At 39.3% G+C, this 21,522-nt stretch overlaps 10 protein-coding genes across 10 annotated transcripts; 5 read left to right on the top strand and 5 right to left on the bottom strand.

Annotated features, from left to right (window-relative positions):
* Positions 1-85: 85 nt before the first annotated feature.
* On the bottom strand, positions 86-1,450 carry ENT1 (epsin; the record flags this gene model as incomplete). The annotated part of the gene is made up of 1 exon (NM_001180221.1): positions 86-1,450. One exon carries the CDS (start codon positions 1,448-1,450, stop codon positions 86-88), a length of 1,365 nt encoding a protein of 454 aa, NP_010120.1.
* Positions 1,451-1,909: 459 nt separating this feature from the next.
* On the top strand, positions 1,910-4,177 carry CDC9 (DNA ligase (ATP) CDC9; the record flags this gene model as incomplete). The annotated part of the gene is made up of 1 exon (NM_001180224.1): positions 1,910-4,177. One exon carries the CDS (start codon positions 1,910-1,912, stop codon positions 4,175-4,177), a length of 2,268 nt encoding a protein of 755 aa, NP_010117.1.
* A 121-nt stretch (positions 4,178-4,298) lies between these two features.
* On the bottom strand, positions 4,299-4,874 carry CDC36 (CCR4-NOT core subunit CDC36; the record flags this gene model as incomplete). Its single annotated transcript, NM_001180225.1, has 1 exon — positions 4,299-4,874. The coding sequence occupies one exon, from the start codon at positions 4,872-4,874 to the stop codon at positions 4,299-4,301; it is 576 nt and encodes a 191-aa protein (NP_010116.1).
* Positions 4,875-5,121: 247 nt separating this feature from the next.
* Positions 5,122-5,715, top strand: FAP7 (nucleoside-triphosphatase; the record flags this gene model as incomplete). Its single annotated transcript, NM_001180226.1, has 1 exon — positions 5,122-5,715. The coding sequence occupies one exon, from the start codon at positions 5,122-5,124 to the stop codon at positions 5,713-5,715; it is 594 nt and encodes a 197-aa protein (NP_010115.1).
* A 294-nt stretch (positions 5,716-6,009) lies between these two features.
* On the top strand, positions 6,010-8,169 carry NRP1 (Nrp1p; the record flags this gene model as incomplete). The annotated part of the gene is made up of 1 exon (NM_001180227.1): positions 6,010-8,169. The coding sequence occupies one exon, from the start codon at positions 6,010-6,012 to the stop codon at positions 8,167-8,169; it is 2,160 nt and encodes a 719-aa protein (NP_010114.1).
* Positions 8,170-8,399: 230 nt separating this feature from the next.
* Positions 8,400-9,560, bottom strand: SFA1 (bifunctional alcohol dehydrogenase/S-(hydroxymethyl)glutathione dehydrogenase; the record flags this gene model as incomplete). Its single annotated transcript, NM_001180228.1, has 1 exon — positions 8,400-9,560. The coding sequence occupies one exon, from the start codon at positions 9,558-9,560 to the stop codon at positions 8,400-8,402; it is 1,161 nt and encodes a 386-aa protein (NP_010113.1).
* Positions 9,561-10,428: 868 nt separating this feature from the next.
* UGX2 (Ugx2p) lies at positions 10,429-11,100 on the top strand (the record flags this gene model as incomplete). Its single annotated transcript, NM_001180229.1, has 1 exon — positions 10,429-11,100. One exon carries the CDS (start codon positions 10,429-10,431, stop codon positions 11,098-11,100), a length of 672 nt encoding a protein of 223 aa, NP_010112.1.
* A 159-nt stretch (positions 11,101-11,259) lies between these two features.
* Positions 11,260-12,846, bottom strand: UGA3 (Uga3p; the record flags this gene model as incomplete). Its single annotated transcript, NM_001180230.1, has 1 exon — positions 11,260-12,846. One exon carries the CDS (start codon positions 12,844-12,846, stop codon positions 11,260-11,262), a length of 1,587 nt encoding a protein of 528 aa, NP_010111.1.
* Positions 12,847-13,523: 677 nt separating this feature from the next.
* GLT1 (glutamate synthase (NADH)) lies at positions 13,524-19,961 on the top strand (the record flags this gene model as incomplete). The annotated part of the gene is made up of 1 exon (NM_001180231.1): positions 13,524-19,961. One exon carries the CDS (start codon positions 13,524-13,526, stop codon positions 19,959-19,961), a length of 6,438 nt encoding a protein of 2,145 aa, NP_010110.1.
* Positions 19,962-20,085: 124 nt separating this feature from the next.
* On the bottom strand, positions 20,086-20,973 carry PAR32 (Par32p; the record flags this gene model as incomplete). Its single annotated transcript, NM_001180233.1, has 1 exon — positions 20,086-20,973. One exon carries the CDS (start codon positions 20,971-20,973, stop codon positions 20,086-20,088), a length of 888 nt encoding a protein of 295 aa, NP_010108.1.
* Between the last annotated feature and the right edge of the window lie 549 nt (positions 20,974-21,522).

Here is a 21,522-nt window from a genome sequence, read left to right as displayed (position 1 = left end):
ATTAAATTACTTAGTCCATATATATTATGCGATGCGAGAAAATGCTCATCTGATTAGAAATGCGGACTGGAATGACAGAATCACTTCATAAATCAATTAGAGTATATCCCCGGTTATTTGAGCCATTATTTTGAGACTGCTGTTGAGACTGGTTACCAAAGCCATAGCCTGTTTGTGTTGGTACGACGCTAGTGCTTGGTAAACCTGTATACTGACTGTTCAAAAACGGATTGTGGTTTGGATCATCCGATACTTGCCTATATCCTGTTCCTTGAGAATTGATGAATGTTCCTGTCTTCGTATGTTGGGCAGGAATACGAGCCTCCCCTACATTTCCGAATGTATCAATACCTGTTCCTGTGGCTAGTAGCTCGTTTAGTTTACTATACTTGTCTGTCATTGATTGATTGCCTGTCCTGTTTTGAATCAATGGCTCTTGTTGTTTTTGTTGTTGCAGTTGCTGTGGAGAAGAAGCTGCTACTAGTTGGTTCCGTTTTGGTGAACTTGAGCTCTGTTCTGATTTGGCAAATGGATTGTTGGACATTGCCTGTTGCTGCTGTTGCATAGAAGCTAAGTACTGTTGTTCCTGTAGTTGTTGTTGTTGTTGAAACTGTGCTAGTTCTTCGGGTGTTATAGGATTCCCGAATACATCGTAGTACATTGGTTGTTGTTGCAACTGTTGTTGTTGCTGTTGTTGCTGTTGTTGCAATTGAAATTGTGCGTATTCCTCAGGAGTGATTGGGTTACCAAAAATATCATAATACATAGGTTGTTGCAATTGTTGTTGGCCTTGCTGTTGTTGCATTCTTTGTAAATCTTGCAATCTTTTTAGCTCCTCTTCTTCTTTGCTCAACTGCAAAGCTGTTTCATAATCCTCGTCCTGTTTTCTTCTTCTTTCGTCTTCTTCCGCCGTCAACCTGCTAGCACTAATGGCTCTTTGCAAATCATCGTCATTTTCATCACTGCGCCCAGTTCCCCTTCTTCTTCTTCCTTTCCTGTTTCTTCCCTTGATATTCATGTTCCTTTCCTCGTTCAGTCTTTCGTCATCAGATAGTAATGCAGTCAATTCTTTTGCTTTGACCCTAACGATTTGACCTTGATCTATGCCCTCATCGTCCTCGTGCCTGAACTCCTTCAATGTCTTGATGATGTATAAATTTTCTCTACACCAAAGAACACAATTCTCACTACCAAACCTGATCAAGTAATCTATTACTGTCAATGCCTTTGCGATATGCCTCCAGTATTTGCCCTTGTCGTTAAGTCTTTTGTCCAGCATATCCATGATTTCGAAGAAATCTGCGCTATCATATGATTTTTCAGCCAGCTCAATTAACGAGTCCTTGGACACTTGATGATTGTCGTTTGACGTTGCATTTCTTACCAGGACCTGGGTAGAAGAGTACCCTTTCACCAAATTCTTCGCAGATCTAACAAATTGTTTCGACATGATTGTTCTGCCTCTTGCTCCCTTTCCTTCTGATCCTGGCACTCATACGAACGGCTCTTTCTTCTACTTCTTAAAACTCCTATTTGTCATTGAAAGAAACTTTCATCATTACCCGGATGATTCTCTATACGTAGCCACAATTTCAGACAACCATACTTCCAAAATCAAGTACTTTGAACAACATAAGGCCCCACCAACCTTCCGTAAGACTTGCAATAGGAATTCGTACTGCAGCCGCTGGTTCTATTGCTGTTTAACTCTGTCATCTTTTTGCTCGCTTCGATGTGTTCCTCCACTTGAGATGGCTGATGGAATTTTTCACCTTAACGCGAAAACGCGTGAAAGTGAAATTTAGCTGCAATAAGCCATGCGTTTGCATCTCGCTGTACTTTGTTCAAAAATAAAAGTAATGATTTTGGAGGTTTAGAGCAGCTTTTAACGTCATTGTTCATCAATTACATGCGCAGATTACTGACCGGTTGCCTTCTTTCATCTGCACGTCCCTTGAAATCAAGATTGCCATTATTGATGTCATCCTCATTACCTTCCTCTGCCGGTAAGAAGCCTAAACAAGCCACTTTGGCTAGATTCTTCACTTCCATGAAAAATAAGCCAACAGAAGGTACTCCTTCTCCCAAAAAATCATCCAAACATATGCTGGAAGATAGAATGGATAATGTTAGTGGGGAAGAGGAATACGCGACCAAGAAATTGAAACAGACGGCTGTTACACATACTGTAGCAGCTCCAAGCTCCATGGGTAGCAATTTTTCTTCTATACCATCATCCGCTCCCTCTTCCGGTGTTGCTGATTCACCGCAACAATCTCAGAGGTTGGTAGGTGAAGTTGAAGACGCCTTGAGCTCAAATAATAATGATCACTATTCGTCTAATATCCCCTATTCTGAAGTTTGTGAGGTTTTTAACAAGATTGAGGCCATATCTTCCCGTTTAGAGATTATAAGAATCTGTTCTGATTTCTTTATTAAGATAATGAAGCAATCGTCTAAGAACTTAATACCTACAACATACCTTTTCATCAATAGATTGGGCCCTGACTACGAAGCAGGCTTGGAATTAGGCCTTGGAGAAAATCTTCTTATGAAAACCATAAGCGAAACTTGCGGGAAATCCATGAGCCAAATTAAACTTAAATACAAGGATATTGGGGATTTGGGTGAAATAGCAATGGGTGCGAGAAATGTCCAACCCACTATGTTTAAGCCCAAACCCTTGACCGTGGGTGAGGTCTTCAAAAATCTTAGAGCTATTGCTAAGACTCAGGGCAAAGATTCACAATTAAAAAAGATGAAGCTGATCAAGAGAATGCTTACTGCTTGCAAAGGTATAGAGGCTAAGTTTTTGATTAGATCCCTAGAGTCAAAATTGAGAATCGGTCTTGCTGAAAAGACTGTCTTAATATCCCTATCGAAGGCTCTTTTGCTCCATGATGAAAATAGGGAGGACTCTCCAGACAAAGATGTCCCCATGGATGTGTTAGAAAGTGCTCAACAAAAGATAAGAGACGCATTTTGTCAAGTACCCAACTATGAAATTGTTATAAACTCATGCCTGGAACACGGTATTATGAATTTAGATAAATATTGTACTCTAAGACCAGGAATTCCATTGAAACCCATGTTAGCCAAGCCTACCAAGGCAATTAATGAAGTATTGGATAGATTTCAAGGCGAAACTTTTACGTCAGAATACAAATACGATGGTGAAAGGGCTCAGGTGCATTTACTAAATGATGGTACAATGAGGATTTATTCCAGAAATGGCGAGAATATGACTGAGAGATATCCAGAAATTAACATAACGGATTTTATCCAGGATTTGGATACTACCAAAAATTTAATTCTAGACTGTGAGGCTGTTGCTTGGGACAAAGATCAGGGGAAAATTTTGCCTTTCCAGGTCTTAAGTACAAGGAAACGTAAAGACGTGGAGCTGAATGATGTTAAAGTTAAAGTCTGTCTCTTTGCATTTGATATACTTTGCTACAACGATGAAAGGCTGATTAATAAGTCACTAAAGGAAAGAAGAGAATACTTGACGAAGGTTACAAAAGTTGTCCCGGGAGAATTCCAATACGCGACTCAGATAACAACAAATAACCTTGATGAACTTCAAAAATTCCTTGATGAGTCCGTTAATCACTCATGCGAAGGTTTGATGGTCAAAATGTTGGAGGGCCCTGAATCCCATTATGAACCAAGTAAAAGGTCAAGAAACTGGTTGAAATTAAAAAAAGATTACTTGGAGGGGGTTGGAGATTCATTGGATCTCTGCGTGTTGGGGGCATATTATGGTAGAGGAAAAAGAACTGGTACGTACGGTGGGTTCCTTCTAGGATGTTACAACCAAGACACAGGAGAATTTGAAACTTGTTGCAAGATAGGGACAGGATTTTCGGACGAAATGTTGCAGCTTTTGCACGACAGGTTGACCCCGACGATCATTGATGGACCAAAAGCCACGTTTGTTTTCGATTCGAGTGCTGAGCCAGATGTATGGTTCGAACCTACGACTTTGTTTGAAGTTTTGACTGCAGACCTTTCCCTATCGCCTATTTATAAAGCAGGTAGTGCAACTTTTGATAAAGGCGTATCCTTAAGATTTCCAAGATTTTTGCGTATAAGAGAAGACAAGGGCGTAGAAGATGCAACCTCTTCTGACCAGATCGTCGAATTGTATGAAAACCAATCCCACATGCAAAATTAGATGTGCACACTATTTTTCTCAATTAATCATTAAAAAAAAAAAAGAGGGCGTTCTGTTCAGCTCCAAAACGCCGCATCACATATAATGACATTTATTTACTTCTTTCGTTTCTCTGTCTACCTTACATAATAGCATTATAAAACAATAAGAAATCTCTTTGGCACTTTTCCCACCTTTGTGGGTCAAAAAACACATATGATCCCCTTTCACTTAAACCATCAGCGGATACAATAGGTTCCATCATAGGATCTTTGGTGAGCCAGGCCTTCAACGTCTTGTGGTATCTCCAGTTCCTTTTCCTGAGTTCCAAATACGTTAGTTCCTGGATGACTGTACCAGGGTGTTTATAGAAGAGGAAAAATAGAGTTTCATCTTGAAAAAGGGCAACACGCTGTTGGTCATTTTGGATGGAATTGAAGCATGGTGGAGTTACAGTGGATTGTAATACGCCCGGAATATTGGTGAATGATTCTGGTGTGAAAAATCGGGGCTCCACTTCGCTTCTGGATGTTTCTGCCCACGGTGATTGAAAAGTATCGAGGACTCTGTGATCTTGTGAATCTCTTGGAATACCCAACGAATATAGCATCGACGATAAGTCCGCTCCTAAGGTCATGGAATGGTCATATGTACTTGAAAGTTCTTTGTCCTCTAGCTTAAGGAGCGGTACTAGCGCTTTTAAACCAAATTTTTCCATTATGTAGGGAATAGTATATTTTGATTCTCTTCTCTTCCTGTTTTTCCTTGTGGTTTTTGCATATCTAGTTTAAAAAATGCCTGTTTTGCTATTATCTTATTAATGTTCGCCTCGCTTTTTCGCAGTTATAAAAAAATACTCACATAATAATATACTTCATAACAAAAGAGCTCACTCTTTATAAATCATACACAAGACTCGTAGAAAGGAACTATTAGAAAATAAAGAAATACTTTGTTATATAAAGATGGAAGCAAGACGGTATGGACCGAATATCATTGTTACAGGAACACCAGGATGTGGCAAGTCGTCTACGTGTGAGTTTTTAAAAAATAAACTGAAGGATTACAAATACTATAACATTTCGGATTTCGCCAAAGATAACGACTGTTTCGAAGGATATGATGAGGGCCGTAAATCGCACATTGTCGATGAAGACAAACTGCTGGACATGCTAGAGCCTCTTTTGAGACAGGGAAATAGTATTGTCGATTGGCATGTCAATGATGTGTTCCCAGAGAGGCTGATTGACTTGGTGGTGGTGTTGAGATGCGATAACTCTAACTTGTATTCAAGATTGCATGCAAGAGGCTATCATGACTCTAAGATCGAGGAAAACCTCGATGCCGAGATTATGGGTGTCGTCAAACAGGATGCCGTGGAATCATACGAACCGCACATTGTGGTAGAGCTACAAAGCGATACGAAAGAAGATATGGTATCTAACGTATCCCGTATTGTTGCTTGGGAAAAGATGTGGTTAGAACAACATCCAGATGGAGTCACAAATGAATATCAAGGGCCTCGTAGCGATGACGAAGACGATGAAGACAGTGAGTAGGCGTTCCATAACTTTGTGTATCTACATATATACATATATAATTGTAAATTAGTAACAGTAGTAATAGTAGTGCCTATTATAAAGGGTTTTCTTTAAGTAATGTCATGTACTTGTTTAATGTGACTTTGGTAATATATTTTCATTCTCCGATGCCGATGCCCAGTGGAAAAGTTTAAAGTGAAAAATTTTTCAACACATACAAGTTTAATAAGTTGGTTTTGATGCAAATAGCATTACTAAAGAAGAGCGCTAGGATAATTGTGCATTGCTATTGTGATTTTTGATACAGAAATTATGCACTATGTGGTACTAGAGCTGCAAGTTGCGCATTTGCCAGATACCCCCAAGGATCAATGTCGCATTGCGAATATAGCATTTCAAATTGTGAATGCTGAAACATTAGTATGCCATTATGGGACCAATTCTTTACCGAGCATTGAAGTAAACGGGACGACAAAGAGTTTGGAGAGTGCAATGGTGCAATTGGACAAGGATATTCATGACGTTATTGGTAACGACGACTTTGTTCTTGTTTCCCTGTATTCAACATGGCATATCCGTGTTACCTTACCACGTCAAGCGAGAGATGATGGGTTTATTCTTACTTCTTATTTACAACATCCGAAAGTATTTGACTTATGGAAGGAATTCGATAGATGGTGTGTCAACCATCCGGAGATTTTGGGACAAAAGAAAGCAATCTCCAACAACAATTGTAATACTAAAAGTATTAGTATTAATGCAGCCAAAAATACGAAGGATTTGGACGAAATAGTTAGAATATTGGAAGTTTCAATCCCAACTGAAGAGGCAGGCTCTGTTCCAGAGATATACTCTCTTTTAAAAAGGACAACGGATATATTAATACAATTGCACAAAAAGTGTACTTCCCCTGAAGATATGGAATCTGTCTTAACAAAACCATATGACTCACACACCGATATTAGAGCGTTTTTGCAAGAGAAATCTAAGATTTTGTACATGAACAATTTACCGCCCGACACAACTCAAAGTGAGTTGGAATCATGGTTTACCCAATATGGTGTTAGACCAGTTGGGTTTTGGACTGTCAAAAACATCGTAGAAGATACGTCTAACGTTAATAATAACTGGAGTCTAAATAACAGTCCCTATGTGGAAGATCAAGATAGTATCTCAGGATTTGTTGTCTTCCAAACACATGAAGAAGCAACTGAAGTACTAGCGTTGAATGGGAGATCAATCCTATCTAATCTGGCAAACACTAAGCAACCAAGGGTGGTGGAACATGTCCTTGAGCTTCAACCTTCTTCCACCGGAGTACTCGATAAGGCTCAAGAAATTTTATCGCCTTTCCCTCAAAGTAAAAACAAACCAAGACCAGGTGACTGGAATTGCCCATCTTGTGGTTTTTCAAACTTTCAAAGACGTACTGCATGTTTTAGATGTTCTTTTCCGGCACCATCAAATAGTCAAATACATACTGCGAACTCAAACAATAATGTTAACAGTAGTAGAAATAATTTAAACAATCGCGTGAACTCGGGATCTTCAAGCAATATTAGTAACACTGCAGCGAATCACCCCTATGGTGCCCCTGAGTTCAACATGATTGCTAACAACACGCCAGCAGCTTTAACATACAATAGAGCTCATTTTCCTGCAATTACGCCATTGTCGCGACAAAATTCATTGAACATGGCACCATCGAACAGTGGGTCGCCGATAATTATAGCGGATCATTTTTCGGGAAATAATAATATAGCCCCAAATTATCGTTATAATAATAATATTAACAATAACAACAATAATATTAACAATATGACCAATAATAGATATAACATTAATAACAACATCAACGGTAATGGGAATGGTAATGGGAACAACAGTAATAACAATAACAATCATAATAACAATCATAATAACAATCATCATAATGGTAGTATCAATAGTAATAGTAATACCAATAATAATAATAATAATAACAATGGTAACAATAGTAATAATTGTAATTCCAATATCGGTATGGGAGGATGTGGCTCCAACATGCCATTTAGAGCAGGAGATTGGAAGTGTTCCACGTGCACGTATCATAACTTTGCTAAAAACGTAGTGTGCTTACGCTGTGGTGGTCCAAAATCAATAAGCGGCGATGCAAGTGAAACCAATCATTACATAGATTCATCAACATTTGGACCAGCGTCGCGTACTCCCAGTAATAACAATATTTCTGTTAATACTAATGGTGGTAGCAATGCTGGTCGCACCGATGGGAACGATAACAAAGGTCGTGATATTAGTTTGATGGAATTTATGTCACCACCGTTATCGATGGCAACAAAGTCAATGAAGGAGGGAGATGGGAATGGTAGCTCGTTTAACGAGTTCAAAAGTGACAAAGCTAACGTTAATTTTTCCAATGTTGGTGATAATAGCGCTTTCGGTAATGGTTTTAATAGTTCAATACGTTGGTAGTTAGGAACAGGCGAGGTCAATAAATTTCACACAACCACATTGTATTTTTTATTTTTACACTTTTATATATTTATATACTTTTTCTACCCTTACTTTTTTCTTCAGGTCTAACTGATTGCTGAAGAACGTAATTGTGCGCATATATATGATATTTGATAGAATGTAGGACGTTGATTTTCAAAGTATTCCAGAAAATTTGAGTCATGCTTACTTAGTTTAATTAAGTACTCCTATTTTATTTCATCAGACTTCAAGACGGTTCTTAAGCAATCACCGTTATGCAAATCTTCAAAGGCTTGATTGATTTCTTTGAATGGTCTCCTGTGAGTGATAAATTCTTCGACTTTTAAGGCACCTTTTTGATAGTCTTTAATTAAACCGCCCATTTCAGATCTACCTTTGATGCCACCAAAAGCAGAGCCTTTCCACACTCTACCAGTGACCAGCTGGAACGGCCTTGTAGAAATTTCTTCACCAGCGGCAGCCACACCAATGATAATAGATTGACCCCAACCTTTATGACAGGCTTCCAAAGCATCTCTCATAATTTTGGTATTACCAGTACAGTCAAAAGTAAAATCCAGACCCCCATCAGTCATTTCAATTAACTTTTCAACGATAGTTTGATCTTTGGCCAAATCTTCCTTGGGATTAACAAAATCCGTGGCACCAAATTGAGAACAATATTGTTTTTTCTTATTGTTAATGTCAATGGCAATGATCTTGGAAGCGCCCCTTAACTTTGCACCTTGGATAACGGAGAGTCCTACAGTCCCGCAGCCAAATACTGCAACGGTATCGCCTTTTTGCACATTAGCTGTCTTAAGAGCCGCCCCAAAACCAGTAGTAACACCACAACCCAGTAAACAGGCAGCATCCAAGGGAGCTTTTGGATCGATGGCAACCACAGAGACATCTGCCACCACAGTATATTCGGAAAAAGTAGAGCAACCCATGAAATGGTATATATCTTCACCTTTCGCATTATGAAATCTTGTGGTCCCATCAGGCATTACACCTTTCCCTTGAGTAGCTCTAACAGCACCACATAAGTTGGTTTTACCGGAAGTACAGAACTTACATTTGCCACACTCAGCAGTGTACAAAGCAATAACATGATCACCAGGCTTAACTGTTATGACATCATCGCCTACAGATTCTACGATACCGGCTCCTTCGTGGCCCAGAACGCAAGGGAAAAGTCCTTCTGGATCAGAGCCTGATAAAGTGTACGCATCAGTGTGGCATACAGCAGTATATTCAATTTTGATACGTACTTCGTGCGCTTTTGGGGCGTCTACCGTGATTTCTTCAACACTTAATGGTTTCTTCGCATCATACGCAACAGCAGCAATGCACTTAATAGGTTTACCAACAGTAGCGGCGGACATTGTACTTATATTACTTATATTCCTTCTTTACTTGGAGATTTTGTAGAAGTAAACTTAACGATTCAAGGGTCAGTACTTTCTCAAGCTGGTATAAGCACACGGATGTCCTTCCCTTTATAAGTGAATTTTTTCATCTTTCTTCCTCTATGAAATTCCATTATTACGTAACTTACAGAGGTAAAAAGACCCACACACCGCATGTCTTTATTGAAAAAAATGCCTCTATAATAGTATACAGTTGATAATAATGGAACCAAGTTGCCATTCGACTGAGGCACTTAAGCCATTCAAGGGAAGAAAATTAAAAGATGCTTTATTTTTATTTGTGGTAGAAAATAAAACTAGCCCCGTAAGTATTATATAGTGAATGTAAGAAAATAGGCCAACAAATTCTGACACTAAATACTATTAAGTGACTGCTGACTTTCGGTTGTCACCTAAGGGGTTCTTGAAGTAATTATGGATATTACGCAGAAAATAATCGCATTTATAAGCAACAACTGTCACGATTGACCTGATGCAAAGGAAATTAGGAATATATATGAGTGTAGAAGAAGATGGTAATATCCAAATTTTAAATTTTCCTTCTTACCGCCTTAAATCAATACCATGGATTAATCATTCAAATATATGCAGAATCATGTTAATGGTTCTTTTTGTCTTTTCTGTGATGCATATTCAGTAGTCTGTGATGAGCATCCCCCCACAAGAAGGGCAATTTGATGAAATTCTTACTAGCGCCGTTCGGAACGAGGTAAGGGCGCTTTTTAAAGGGAAAGAGCGTATCATTTGATAAGGATAAATTGAAATCAGTACCAGCGTTAAATGCAGATAGTTATATCGTGTTCATAACCGCTACTGAAGAGTCATGGAGGATAAGGAGAAACTTATTGTATACTCAAATACCAGTTCGGTATTTACATATAGTGCAGAAATAAGGCCAAATTTTAAAATATCTGTATCTCAAAGTCAAGGTTTTGCCTGGAACCAGGACTTATTCGCCACACAATACCAACAATCATATAAGGTGGTATATGATGCACACGAGGACAACTTTGATGAGTTAATTTTGAAGATCAAGGGCAAATTAAAGACAAAATCTAATAAAAGAGCTAAAATGAAGTCTAAGACTAAATTAACAAGGACTGCAAAGCAGAGAAGGGAAAGCCCCGTTTGTGAAAGGGACGAGAGTGACGAGGATAATGATAGTGATCACTACCAAAGAATACAAGTGCTAGATGGCCATGAATTTCCGAGAGCAAATCGGTATAAATCTGTATGGGCTCATGACGTCCACTCGAATGAAGATAGTACAAGCGACGGGGAAAGCAATCATGATATAGATATGATTGGCGGCACTGGCACGTCGTATGCAGGAGCAGCCATAATGGATAGGCCACGCAGGAAATCTGAGAGAAGCATAAGCTTTGTGGAGGACTCCAAGACAGGCGATTACAGGTATCAAACCGGGCAGGTGGATGTTGTAGAGGTGGACTCGGACACCCCTGAAAATAATCACCTAAAATGGTTAATTAAATAATTACTTCTATGTCTCAACGTTAGCATTTCTACATTGTATAGGTATAAATTGTTTTTGAATCCGTACGTCCTACAAAAAAAAAAAAGAACATATATATGTTTGTGTGGTGAAACAATAATTTAAGACACCCAGGGGGCGGGGAAAGAAAATATATGCTGCTCAGGCAAAATTAATATTGTAATCTAATTCGTCAATCATGTGGACCAGGTCATGCTCACTGATGCCATCAGCCTCGTTTTGCCAAATTTTCCGTATCAATAATCTAGCATTTTGGAAATTGTAACATTTATATCGTTTTAAAATGTCGTCAAATTTGGCTTCCAAATCTATTTTTTTCTCCATATCTTCTACCTGAATGCATACACCGTAAATGAAAAGTGGGAAGCATAACGATCCTTCCAAAAAAGTTCCGATGACCTTGTCTAGCTTCGAGTCCAATTTGTTTCTCAGTATCTGTAGTTCCAGCGAATCTTTGTCAATCTTTAATAAAGTTAATTGAAAGAACATTAAGGTAGAAATTTTCATTATCTCGAATAGTTCTAAATAGTAAAATTTCTTTTCATCATCCAAATGTTCCAGCGCCATAAGCGAAGGTTGTAATTTATAAATCTCGACTTGCAAACTCAAAATTTTATCGCCATGCTCTAGCATTTCTTCCTGTTCCATAGTCTGCAAAAACCTCGTCAAATTTGTGACTTGTCCCAATAGTAGTAAAATAGGCTTGTTGATGCCAATTAAAGGGTCTATTTCCTCAATTGGCGAGTCTATTGACTCAATAAAGTTGGCTGAGCTGGGTAAAGAGTTCTGATCCCTTTGGAAGAATTTCTCGTATTGTTCGATCGGGAAGGACGTTGTATTGAAATTCAAAATATCATGATATATAAAATTCACAATCAGCCAGTACTTAACAACGGAATTGAAATTGGGGAAGATTATCCTCTCCTCTAGGGAGGGTTCTTCTGTAGTAGTGGTTAGTATCCGTGAGACATCCTTGCCCACATGGTTTTCGATCAAATTTTTTCCTATATTCAATAATATCTTCCAAAATTTCACATCACCCTGACATATCTCTGAACCACATAAGATTAGGATTTGTGCTAGTGAATATAGAAACCCCAGTTTAGCACAGGCACTTGAGCCCTCGTTTGTCTTTAGATGCGATAACGACATGTATGTATACTTGTTCGCCAAGTTGACAAATATTTCATCCTTTCGCAGCTCATTTGATGATGATATAGACAAATGATTAGCTGACCAAGCAAGAATAGCAAACAATATACCATCATTCTCGTGGGCCATTGGCAAGAAAATGTTCAGATAGTAGTTCTGGTTCATGGGCGCGATGGAAATTATGTTTGCAAGGTGAGACCTGTAGTAGTTGTACAGCTGCAATCCCATAGAGTCCAGCTTCTGAGAAATGCAATCTTCCAGCGGTTTTGACAAATATACCTGGTTATCCTGTTCGTCGCTACCGACCCGTCGAGTACGGGTGGCCACGGCCGCTTTCTGAGCACTGTCAGGAGCATGCTTTCTTTTCTTGCTGATCAACTGGTGCTGTATATCTGCCTTTATTTTTTTCAAAGACTGCTTATCAACAGATTCTGATATATAGATACAGGGAAAACTTAATCGACGACAGTCCCGGCACACAGGTTTATCTTCAGAGCATCTCTTCTTTCTGATCTTGCAAGTAATACACCCATGCTTCGAATATTTCAATTTCAGCTTCTCCACGCCATAATTCATACCTCACTTTAAAAAACTTTGTTTTCTTGGCATCCATACATGAACAATAACAACAATTCTATATCATCTTAAGTAAGACTCTTATTGTAATTTCTTTTTCTTTGATGACTCAGACCCTGGTAGCCCTACCGTTCAACCCTATACAGCGCAAATTTGGTCCTAATACACTTCGGTTTTAATGCGTCAATCCGATTGGCTCCGATAAGCTTTTGCACATTTTTCAAGTCATATGTCACGACGAACGTGATGCCCGCAAAACGTAAAAAAAAGAAGCAATAAATTGCCCAAAAAAAAAATATAAACTGCTTTTCTTAGTCATTCATAAGTTCTGATGGTCTTCCTTATCTTATTGTATTTTTCGTCCTATTGTTTCATTTCTTACCAAATTAATCAATTCTTATATCTTACTTGATAACACACCAAACTAATCGTCTCCACATCATAGGAAGATAGGAAATTGCTATCTCAGTCCTATACTACGCAGACGGATACTCTCAGTTGCTCTTTCTTCCCCTTCTTTTAGCTCATTGAGGTAGTGATTAACGTTTAACTTATTTATTTATTTTTCTGCTTCAGTTTTTTTTTATTTATTTTTGTCTTTCTACTCTCTCTTTTTTCTTAATCTATTTGCCATTTATTTATTTTGAAGAACTAGAAAAAGAATTAGAAAAGAAAGCATGCCAGTGTTGAAATCAGACAATTTCGATCCATTGGAAGAAGCTTACGAAGGTGGGACAATTCAAAACTATAACGATGAACACCATCTTCATAAATCTTGGGCAAATGTGATTCCGGACAAACGAGGACTTTACGACCCTGATTATGAACATGACGCTTGTGGTGTCGGTTTCGTAGCAAATAAGCATGGTGAACAGTCTCACAAGATTGTTACTGACGCTAGATATCTTTTAGTGAATATGACACATCGTGGTGCCGTCTCATCTGATGGGAACGGTGACGGTGCCGGTATTCTGCTAGGTATTCCTCACGAATTTATGAAAAGAGAATTCAAGTTAGATCTTGATCTAGACATACCTGAGATGGGCAAATACGCCGTAGGTAACGTCTTCTTCAAGAAGAACGAAAAAAATAACAAGAAAAATTTAATTAAGTGTCAGAAGATTTTCGAGGATTTAGCTGCATCCTTCAACTTATCCGTATTAGGTTGGAGAAACGTCCCCGTAGATTCTACTATTTTAGGAGACGTTGCATTATCTCGTGAACCTACTATTCTACAGCCATTATTGGTTCCATTGTATGATGAAAAACAACCGGAGTTTAATGAAACTAAATTTAGAACTCAATTGTATCTTTTAAGGAAGGAGGCCTCTCTTCAAATAGGACTGGAAAACTGGTTCTATGTTTGTTCCCTAAACAATACCACCATTGTTTACAAGGGTCAATTGACGCCAGCTCAAGTGTATAACTACTATCCCGACTTGACTAATGCGCATTTCAAATCCCACATGGCGTTGGTCCATTCAAGATTTTCCACTAATACTTTCCCCTCTTGGGATAGAGCTCAACCTTTACGTTGGCTAGCTCATAATGGTGAAATTAACACCTTAAGAGGTAACAAGAATTGGATGCGCTCCAGAGAAGGTGTGATGAATTCAGCAACTTTCAAAGATGAGTTAGACAAACTATACCCAATTATCGAAGAAGGTGGTTCTGATTCAGCTGCATTGGATAACGTTTTAGAACTATTGACTATTAATGGCACATTATCTCTACCTGAAGCTGTTATGATGATGGTTCCTGAAGCGTATCATAAGGATATGGATTCTGACCTAAAAGCATGGTACGACTGGGCTGCATGTCTGATGGAACCTTGGGATGGTCCAGCTTTGTTAACTTTCACTGATGGACGTTACTGTGGTGCTATATTGGATAGAAATGGTTTAAGACCTTGTCGTTATTACATCACTAGTGATGACAGAGTTATCTGTGCTTCAGAGGTAGGTGTCATTCCTATCGAAAATTCATTGGTTGTTCAAAAAGGTAAACTGAAGCCAGGTGATTTATTCCTAGTGGATACTCAATTGGGTGAAATGGTCGATACTAAAAAGTTAAAATCTCAAATCTCAAAAAGACAAGATTTTAAGTCTTGGTTATCCAAAGTCATCAAGTTAGACGACTTGTTATCAAAAACCGCTAATTTGGTTCCTAAAGAATTTATATCACAGGATTCATTGTCTTTGAAAGTTCAAAGTGACCCACGTCTATTGGCCAATGGTTATACCTTCGAACAAGTCACATTTCTGTTAACTCCAATGGCTTTAACAGGTAAAGAAGCTTTAGGTTCGATGGGTAACGATGCGCCACTGGCTTGTTTAAATGAAAATCCTGTCTTACTTTATGATTATTTCAGACAATTGTTTGCTCAAGTGACCAATCCTCCAATTGACCCAATTCGTGAAGCAAATGTTATGTCGTTAGAATGTTATGTCGGACCTCAAGGCAACCTTTTGGAAATGCATTCATCTCAATGTGATCGTTTATTATTGAAATCTCCTATTTTGCATTGGAATGAGTTCCAAGCTTTGAAAAACATTGAAGCTGCTTACCCATCATGGTCTGTAGCAGAAATTGATATCACATTCGACAAGAGTGAGGGTCTATTGGGCTATACCGACACAATTGATAAAATCACTAAGTTAGCGAGCGAAGCAATTGATGATGGTAAAAAGATCTTAATAATTACTGACAGGAAAATGGGTGCCAACCGTGTTTCCATCTCCTCTTTGATTGCAATTTCATGTATTCATCATCACCTAATCAGAAACAAGCAGCGTTCCCAAGTTGCTTTGATTTTGGAAACAGGTGAAGCCAGAGAAATTCACCATTTCTGTGTCCTACTAGGTTATGGTTGTGATGGTGTTTATCCATACTTAGCCATGGAAACTTTGGTCAGAATGAATAGAGAAGGTCTACTTCGTAATGTCAACAATGACAATGATACACTTGAGGAAGGGCAAATACTAGAAAATTACAAGCACGCTATTGATGCAGGTATCTTGAAGGTTATGTCTAAAATGGGTATCTCCACTCTAGCATCCTACAAAGGTGCTCAAATTTTTGAAGCCCTAGGTTTAGATAACTCTATTGTTGATTTGTGTTTCACAGGTACTTCTTCCAGAATTAGAGGTGTAACTTTCGAGTATTTGGCTCAAGATGCCTTTTCTTTACATGAGCGTGGTTATCCATCCAGACAAACCATTAGTAAATCTGTTAACTTACCAGAAAGTGGTGAATACCACTTTAGGGATGGTGGTTACAAACACGTCAACGAACCAACCGCAATTGCTTCGTTACAAGATACTGTCAGAAACAAAAATGATGTCTCTTGGCAATTATATGTAAAGAAGGAAATGGAAGCAATTAGAGACTGTACACTAAGAGGACTGTTAGAATTAGATTTTGAAAATTCTGTCAGTATCCCTCTAGAACAAGTTGAACCATGGACTGAAATTGCCAGAAGATTTGCGTCAGGTGCAATGTCTTATGGTTCTATTTCTATGGAAGCTCACTCTACATTGGCTATTGCCATGAATCGTTTAGGGGCCAAATCCAATTGTGGTGAAGGTGGTGAAGACGCAGAACGTTCTGCTGTTCAAGAAAACGGTGATACTATGAGATCTGCTATCAAACAAGTTGCTTCCGCTAGATTCGGTGTAACTTCATACTACTTGTCAGATGCTGATGAAATCCAAATTAAGATTGCTCAGGGTGCTAAGCCGGGTGAAGGTGGTGAACTACCAGCCCACAAAGTGTCTAAGGATATCGCAAAAACCAGGCACTCCACCCCTAATGTTGGGTTAATCTCTCCTCCTCCTCATCACGATATTTATTCCATTGAAGATTTGAAACAACTGATTTATGATTTGAAATGTGCTAATCCAAGAGCGGGAATTTCTGTAAAGTTGGTTTCCGAAGTTGGTGTTGGTATTGTTGCCTCTGGTGTAGCTAAGGCTAAAGCCGATCATATCTTAGTTTCTGGTCATGATGGTGGTACAGGTGCTGCAAGATGGACGAGTGTCAAATATGCGGGTTTGCCATGGGAATTAGGTCTAGCTGAAACTCACCAGACTTTAGTCTTGAATGATTTAAGACGTAATGTTGTTGTCCAAACCGATGGTCAATTGAGAACTGGGTTTGATATTGCTGTTGCAGTTTTATTAGGGGCAGAATCTTTTACCTTGGCAACAGTTCCATTAATTGCTATGGGTTGTGTTATGTTAAGAAGATGTCACTTGAACTCTTGTGCTGTTGGTATTGCCACACAAGATCCATATTTGAGAAGTAAGTTTAAGGGTCAGCCCGAACATGTTATCAACTTCTTCTATTACTTGATCCAAGATTTAAGACAAATCATGGCCAAGTTAGGATTCCGTACCATTGACGAAATGGTGGGTCATTCTGAAAAATTAAAGAAAAGGGACGACGTAAATGCCAAAGCCATAAATATCGATTTATCTCCTATTTTGACCCCAGCACATGTTATTCGTCCAGGTGTTCCAACCAAGTTCACTAAGAAACAAGACCACAAACTCCACACCCGTCTAGATAATAAGTTAATCGATGAGGCTGAAGTTACTTTGGATCGTGGCTTACCAGTGAATATTGACGCCTCTATAATCAATACTGATCGTGCACTCGGTTCTACTTTATCTTACAGAGTCTCGAAGAAATTTGGTGAAGATGGTTTGCCAAAGGACACCGTTGTCGTTAACATAGAAGGTTCAGCGGGTCAATCTTTTGGTGCTTTCCTAGCTTCTGGTATCACTTTTATCTTGAATGGTGATGCTAATGATTATGTTGGTAAAGGTTTATCCGGTGGTATTATTGTCATTAAACCACCAAAGGATTCTAAATTCAAGAGTGATGAAAATGTAATTGTTGGTAACACTTGTTTCTATGGTGCTACTTCTGGTACTGCATTCATTTCAGGTAGTGCCGGTGAGCGTTTCGGTGTCAGAAACTCTGGTGCCACCATCGTTGTTGAGAGAATTAAGGGTAACAATGCCTTTGAGTATATGACTGGTGGTCGTGCCATTGTCTTATCACAAATGGAATCCCTAAACGCCTTCTCTGGTGCTACTGGTGGTATTGCATACTGTTTAACTTCCGATTACGACGATTTTGTTGGAAAGATTAACAAAGATACTGTTGAGTTAGAATCATTATGTGACCCGGTCGAGATTGCGTTTGTTAAGAATTTGATCCAGGAGCATTGGAACTACACACAATCTGATCTAGCAGCCAGGATTCTCGGTAATTTCAACCATTATTTGAAAGATTTCGTTAAAGTCATTCCAACTGATTATAAGAAAGTTTTGTTGAAGGAGAAAGCAGAAGCTGCCAAGGCAAAGGCTAAGGCAACTTCAGAATACTTAAAGAAGTTTAGATCGAACCAAGAAGTTGATGACGAAGTCAATACTCTATTGATTGCTAATCAAAAAGCTAAAGAGCAAGAAAAAAAGAAGAGTATTACTATTTCAAATAAGGCCACTTTGAAGGAGCCTAAGGTTGTTGATTTAGAAGATGCAGTTCCAGATTCCAAACAGCTAGAGAAGAATAGCGAAAGGATTGAAAAAACACGTGGTTTTATGATCCACAAACGTCGTCATGAGACACACAGAGATCCAAGAACCAGAGTTAATGACTGGAAAGAATTTACTAACCCTATTACCAAGAAGGATGCCAAATATCAAACTGCGAGATGTATGGATTGTGGTACACCATTCTGTTTATCTGATACCGGTTGTCCCCTATCTAACATTATCCCCAAGTTTAATGAATTGTTATTCAAGAACCAATGGAAGTTGGCACTGGACAAATTGCTAGAGACAAACAATTTCCCAGAATTCACTGGAAGAGTATGTCCAGCACCCTGTGAGGGAGCTTGTACACTAGGTATTATTGAAGACCCAGTCGGCATAAAATCGGTTGAAAGAATTATCATTGACAATGCTTTCAAGGAAGGATGGATTAAGCCTTGTCCACCAAGTACACGCACTGGCTTTACAGTGGGTGTCATTGGTTCTGGTCCAGCAGGTTTAGCGTGTGCTGATATGTTGAACCGTGCCGGACATACGGTCACTGTTTATGAAAGATCCGACCGTTGTGGTGGGTTATTGATGTATGGTATTCCAAACATGAAGTTGGATAAGGCTATAGTGCAACGTCGTATTGATCTATTGAGTGCCGAAGGTATTGACTTTGTTACCAACACCGAAATTGGTAAAACCATAAGCATGGATGAGCTAAAGAACAAGCACAATGCAGTAGTGTATGCTATCGGTTCTACCATTCCACGTGACTTACCTATTAAGGGTCGTGAATTGAAGAATATTGATTTTGCCATGCAGTTGTTGGAATCTAACACAAAAGCTTTATTGAACAAAGATCTGGAAATCATTCGTGAAAAGATCCAAGGTAAGAAAGTAATTGTTGTCGGTGGTGGTGACACAGGTAACGATTGTTTAGGTACATCTGTAAGACACGGTGCAGCATCAGTTTTGAATTTCGAATTGTTGCCTGAGCCACCAGTGGAACGTGCCAAAGACAATCCATGGCCTCAATGGCCGCGTGTCATGAGAGTGGACTACGGTCATGCTGAAGTGAAAGAGCATTATGGTAGAGACCCTCGTGAATACTGCATCTTGTCCAAGGAATTTATCGGTAACGATGAGGGTGAAGTCACTGCCATCAGAACTGTGCGCGTAGAATGGAAGAAGTCACAAAGTGGCGTATGGCAAATGGTAGAAATTCCCAACAGTGAAGAGATCTTTGAAGCCGATATCATTTTGTTGTCTATGGGTTTCGTGGGTCCTGAATTGATCAATGGCAACGATAACGAAGTTAAGAAGACAAGACGTGGTACGATTGCCACACTCGACGACTCCTCATACTCTATTGATGGAGGAAAGACTTTTGCATGTGGTGACTGTAGAAGAGGGCAATCTTTGATTGTCTGGGCCATCCAAGAAGGTAGAAAATGTGCTGCCTCTGTCGATAAGTTCCTAATGGACGGCACTACGTATCTACCAAGTAATGGTGGTATCGTTCAACGTGATTACAAACTATTGAAAGAATTAGCTAGTCAAGTCTAAAAAGCTTGAGTTATTATTTATTTTATGATCGTATATTATTTATTTATTTATTTATTTATTTATTTATTTATTTATTTATTTATTTATTTTATTTAGTTTATTAATTTTGCTGATGAATGTTATTTCAATTAAACATAGTTTTCAAAGAACTGAAAAACCCTGATTTCTTCTTCTTCTTCTTCTTCTTCTCTTTACCATTGTCATCTTTCAAATTAAACTTATCTTCATCATCATCGTTTAAGTTATGGTTGATAGTGTTCCTGCTTGACTTTGGAGAAATTATGTTTCCAGCGCCACCTCTTCCAATAGCAAATTTTTCCGGTGCGCTTTTGCCCTTGAGCTTATTTTTAGGCTTCTTGGACGTGGACTTGATTGCCGCCAAAGCATTGCCATTGGAAGTCACCACAAACAGGTTGTCCTCGTTTGCATTGATAGTATCCTCATCCTCGATATTGCCGCCTCGTATCTCATCCTCTTCATTTCCACCATTGCTGGCCACCTTTTTTTTGTTGAAGAAAATGTTTCCTGCCCCACCTCTACCAACGACAATTGGGGCGTTGTTGTTCGGAGACGAAGTGGTGGCATGCAAAGACTGATGGCTCCTTGTAGCGCTGATACGAGACCTGGTGTTGGTCACCGGGTTTGACCCACCTTCATCCACCATATCCGAAGTTATAGGGGAAATATAATCGTCGATGTCATTGATCACGTCGTTATAGTTGATATTGTCGTTAGAGTCCAGTTGTTGGGCGGATCTCGTCAGGTGCGGATCATGAAAGATATTACCGGCACCACCTCTACCAATTGCAAAACGAGGAACCTTTTCCTGGTTGCTACCGTTATTATTGTTGTTTGCTACTGTCTTTGAATTGGATTTCAATGGAAGAAGTACGGGAGACGGCTTGGACATAGATTTATGGATGTTGCCAGCTCCGCCTCTGCCAGTGGAGACCTTGTACTCTTGTACACGTGCCTGGTTCTCCATCTCGTTTTGTGGGTTGAACGTAGCCATACTAACTTGGTCTTACGCTACTGCTGCTGCTAACGCTGCTGCTGCTTTTGCTCATATGCTTCCATTGACCGTCATTAGTATCAGCGTCAGCCTTTTTGACATAAGCCACCGCTCTGTCAGGGTAACCCTATGAAACATTTCAAAACGTTATAAAGGAACTCGTCTGGTTACAACAAGGAAATATCACTACAAACAGCTGTCCGTACGGCTCCTCAACTCTCTCAATGTTGTTCGCCTGGTCACACACAGCATAGTTTCGTCATTCGGCGCCGACGGTCGCTGTCTCTTGGAGCCTTCAAGCTCTTGTCAACCCAGGTCCGTTGTGCCGATAAAAGTAACAGCAGACCCCCACGCCCGCATCCCACTCTCTTCTCCGACCACCTCCCTCGAAGTTCTTCCCTGCCAATCCCACGTCGATCCAGCGTAGTTGGCCCCAACTGGTGCAGTAATAACCGCTTAGCGATTTTGCACTCGGAACTACATATGTATATATATATGTGTGTGTGTGTGTGGGCTGGAAAGATTTCTTGAGCTTCCGTGTTATAGTGC

The sequence above is a fragment of the Saccharomyces cerevisiae genome, chromosome IV, assembly GCF_000146045.2.
Source record: "Saccharomyces cerevisiae S288C chromosome IV, complete sequence".
NCBI classification, from domain to species: Eukaryota; Fungi; Ascomycota; class Saccharomycetes; order Saccharomycetales; family Saccharomycetaceae; genus Saccharomyces; species Saccharomyces cerevisiae.
This window is presented reverse-complemented; position numbering and strand designations above follow the sequence as displayed.